General features: G+C 44.0%; 1 protein-coding gene across 4 annotated transcripts in view; it reads right to left on the bottom strand.

Moving 5' to 3' along the window:
- Positions 1-4,285, bottom strand: part of LOC102199919 (histone deacetylase 4-like) — an 80,776-nt gene that overhangs the window by 21,996 nt on the left and 54,495 nt on the right. For all 4 annotated transcript variants that reach the window (XM_005752898.1, XM_005752899.1, XM_013915872.1 and 1 more), the window contains 4 exons: positions 1,952-2,080; positions 1,750-1,859; positions 1,149-1,283; positions 834-1,026 (listed from right to left, as the gene is read on the bottom strand). In XM_005752898.1, the coding sequence (XP_005752955.1) occupies positions 834-1,026; positions 1,149-1,283; positions 1,750-1,859; positions 1,952-2,080 (567 nt within the window). The remainder of the gene's footprint in view (positions 1-833; positions 1,027-1,148; positions 1,284-1,749; positions 1,860-1,951; positions 2,081-4,285) is intronic.

Raw genomic sequence — 4,285 nt, 5'->3', positions numbered from 1 at the left:
TTTCCCTTACTTAAGAACGGCTCTTTGACATCCATCCTAGACGACCTCTGTCCGGGTTCCTCAAATTTTTCATGACCCACTGCACAACACGCTAAGACACCAAGTTTTCAGCTAATGTCTCTTTGGAATTAACTTGTTGGTGCAAAAAACAAAAATTTTTATATCTTTAGCTAATCATGCTGCTACTTGCAAAGTCCTTAAAGATATAATTAAAAACTTGCTCTTTGCTAACACATGACACATGCTTGAATGTTTCATGGTTCAGTGTTAAATAACTTAAACAAAAAAAACATTCCTCTGAAAACAGTAAGGCACATGGACTCCGTCACTAATGAATCAAAAAGCAACACAAAATTACATGGCTGATTGTGCCACATGTCAGTGGCATGTTTATTTACACATTATCGCTCATTAGCAGGTATCTGCGTCTATGGATGCTCCTTGGTAGCATCAGTAAATACCAACACCCTCTTGTCTATCCCCCAAAAACCAAGATGAGTTTGAACCTTCAAGATATGAGCTCAGTTGGGTGATAACTAACTAACTCTTGTTCAATATTCAGTTTTATTTAAAGGACACTCCAGGGAAGCAGCTGTTTTCTCCTCTAAGTATATGTTGTTTTAAGCCTGTTTATCTAACGGGGGCAGCTTGCTGTCCCCAGGGTTCAGGTAACACCCGAGGTCTACCCTCTCATCCAGATGCGGTCATGTCGGCCTTCAGATCACTATAGTGATTGCAAAAAATAGCTAATTTGGAAACCAGTGGCTATCGCCATCTTGTATGTATAGTCTATGCTTTAAGGTATTTAATAAAAGCTGAATTGTTTCCCCTACCTGTCACCAGGGGGCTCTGCGCTGGACTCTGCTCCATGAGCACCATGTGTTGGAGCAGGGGACTGTGTGCACCGTGCCCGCCTGTTCCTGCTCCAGCCTCGGCCAAGTAGGGGGTCAAGTGGCCACCGGAGAGGAATGGAGGGCTGAGGGAGAGGGCTGGCTGCAGGCCTCCATCCTGTTGGGCTGAGGTCACCTGGAAAAGAGCGTGCAAGCATATTTGAATAGATAGTTGGAGACAGTGCACTCTAAACAAAACAAATTCACAGTTAGAGAGATGCACAGTCTGCAAGCTGTTCAGTCAAGTTTCCTCCTTACATTAGAAGCAGCAGTGGCCGTGGCAGTGGCTGGCAGCCCCAGGGTGATGTTGGGTAAAGATGGGGAAGTGTAGAGGGACAGCTGGCTAACGGAGCCACGATCAGCACCGCTGCACAGCCTCTGGGCCAAAGATGCCTGGAAAACACATTTAAATGATTTATCTGTGTTTGCATCAAGGAAAAAAACCTCCTGCACACAGATAACAAAAAAAAACAAACAGCACACAGAAGAAATAGTCCACACACGGGGAAAGATCTACATGTGCACCCTCACTGCTGATGTAAAACTGTCACGGACAGAAGCCTCCTCCACACTGCCTGAGTGCCCCTAATGGCTGCCACAAATAGCATCTTGCCAGCTCCTCAGCCTGCCTCCTTGTCCACAGAACAATAATCCGAACATCCCTCAATCACAGCCTTCATCCGTACTCCAGGCTGCAATGTTTTAAAGCTAATAAGAGAACCTGCAGCACATCGCTGGCATAAAGGAGCCAGGCTACAATTTCAGAGATCAGACTTAATAAGTTTTATGCTAAAATTACAAGAACAACAACAGAAAGATAAATGGCATCTATAACTGCAAATGTATGCGTGTGCGTTACCTCCGTGTTGTTGGAGACTGACACAGTGATGCCGTTCTCATTAGGGATGTTGTTGGAGCTGTTATTTGGAGAGCTTGGGCCCGAGCCGGGTGCGCTGCTACATGCCGAGTCTGAAACGCGCGCAGACACACAAATCAAACACACAAGAAACCAGCAGCAGTGTGGAATAAAACTCTGAGCGAGCCGTTTGCTTGCCTCTTACCTGCCATGTCGAGCGAGCGTTTCTTGGCGCTGGTGATGGGACTGTCTCGGCGACGCAGCAGCGGACTGCTCCTACGCTCGCTTACCTTCTGCTTCAGCCGGGAGCGCAGCTTCAGGTTGGGCTCAGATGCTGAAAGAAGATTGAAAAGAGACCAAATTCTTTTTTTGAAATCCAATTTGAACTCTGTTATCGTAAGCGCATAAATACCTTAATGAAGAAAGCTTTGATAAGCTACTGAAATGAGAAAAAACCTTAAAATACAGTTTCTACATGTCACCAATTCATTTCAAATTAACATTTTCAAGAGGTTTTTGATTAATGCATTCGTGTTTATGACCTGTATGTACTGAAGTGTTTGACTGCTTCTTCTTCTCAGAAAGGTCATGCAAATCCAAAGCTACTTAGCTTAAACTTTAGCATGTCAATCGACTCTACAATCTTCTATGGTCACCTAAATAATGGATACGAGTGGAGACGAGTGACAGAAATAAGGTTTCTCTGAGAGGTGTCTGGCTACTCCCTTAGAGACAGGGTGAAGATTCGGTTATTTGACTTAAGCTGGGCAGACACTGTGCGATTTTTTTCAGTCACATTATTCAGCTCCTGCTCAAACTGTACGATTGAATCGCAGGGGTGAGAAGTTCATAGGTCACGATGCAGGTCTCACACTATACGGCCCGATGCTCTGATGCGACCTGAGTGCTCACACTGTGCGTCCATAACATGAAGGTTATAACACAAACTCTGTCTCTCGTTACCACGTGTATACTACACGATGCACGACACACGATTAAGGTGAAAAACACTCGCACAACTGAAAAATCATCTCAAAATGGGCCAAAAATCGCAGTGTATGCCGGCTTTAGTCAGCGTGGAGCCACTACTCCACATCGAAAGAAGGCAGATGAGATGTTTTTAATGACTTCTCTATATTTTATTGTCTGGAAACCAATGCATCAAATATTTAAAAAGCATCATGGCTGCTGTTTTGCACTTCCTGTCCAATACAATAAGTGCCAACTTTCTGCTCAAACTTCTTCGGGTTCGCTCAGTTCTTTAGCTAAGCACGATAATTAAACTAATCTTTCCATGTTCCCCCTGTGAACCCTTGACGTTCTCACAGCCCTGGTTGGAAAGCACTGCACCGCAGCACTAGCCTCCACTTCTGTCACCTCTGGTAAATGGGATATTTTGGTTTCTCGCCAACACCAGCTGAGGAGCAGCACCCCTGTCAAACCTCCTTGATGTTAAACAGATAACTGGCAGCAGTGCAGCTTTGGATGAATCAATCGGCAGGAAGTGAGAGTTACCTGAGCTACAGTCACGCAGACTTTCAGCTTAAACTGGGAGCTCTACACACTGATCAGCCGGGGGAGCACCTTCTACCGAGCGGCTCTGTTACGAAACCTGTTAGGTGGACAAACTGTTACATGCTGCTATTCATTTAGAGTACAATTTCCCCCGCCTACTGAGATGCTTTCGAACAAGCCACATTCTGATTTTCCCAAAGACATTGTGGCTAAAAAGCAATTAGCTCCAATTTGGGAGCCGTGTCTGACTGGCTAAAGGTCTTTTGGTCTTTTGTGTACGCTGTCACGGACTTGTGAATGGATACTGACAGAAGGGAACGGCATGTCACCTCATTAGCCTTCATGGCTCAGACCATGAAGGCTAATGCTCGGTTTATTTTACCCTGCCAATCAGCAGCCTTGGATAATTTTTCTATTTATTATCCAATTTTCAGTCATCAGAGGATAGATAAAATCAAAAACAGGGCACTTCTAACCTTTATTATGACATAACCAGTTTAACCGTCTACTATATCTCTTTTAAGACTGACAGGATAGGTAAAAGCACCCAGAAGCTACCATCACCGGAGCAACTGTTCCTTTTGGGAAACGATCACAGATGAACTTGTTCCCGTTTGCAGTGTCAAGTAAAAATAAATGTGTGGAGAAGACACAAGTGTGAAATATGAGGTGTGAAGGTACAGTAACACAAAGTGGGAAGGAGAGCTCAGTCCAGATGGAGTCAAACCAATTAACGTTGAGGGGAGGTGGTGTTCAAAGCCAATTTACTACAAATCCAATAAAAACTCTGTGACTCTGCTTTAGATTTTAGATCTAAATTAAGCAAACCCCCCCCAAAAAAGGTCTTTGTCATAACAAATACAATATTTGGTCAAAATGAAGGCTGTTGATTAAGGCTTTTGACTTTTTGAATGCTGCGAATGTTCCGGTGTATTTCATCACTTTTCACCAAGCACAACAAGAGATTCTGATATGTTCTGTTTTAATATTTGTTCTAGTAGTAAAACTACTGTATCTACTAGGG

The sequence above is a fragment of the Pundamilia nyererei genome, unplaced genomic scaffold, assembly GCF_000239375.1.
Source record: "Pundamilia nyererei isolate P.nyererei 1_Seehausen unplaced genomic scaffold, PunNye1.0 scaffold00390, whole genome shotgun sequence".
In the NCBI taxonomy this organism is placed as follows: Eukaryota; Metazoa; Chordata; class Actinopteri; order Cichliformes; family Cichlidae; genus Pundamilia; species Pundamilia nyererei.
The sequence above is the reverse complement of the archived record's forward strand: the minus strand, read 5'-3'. Positions and strand labels throughout refer to the sequence as shown.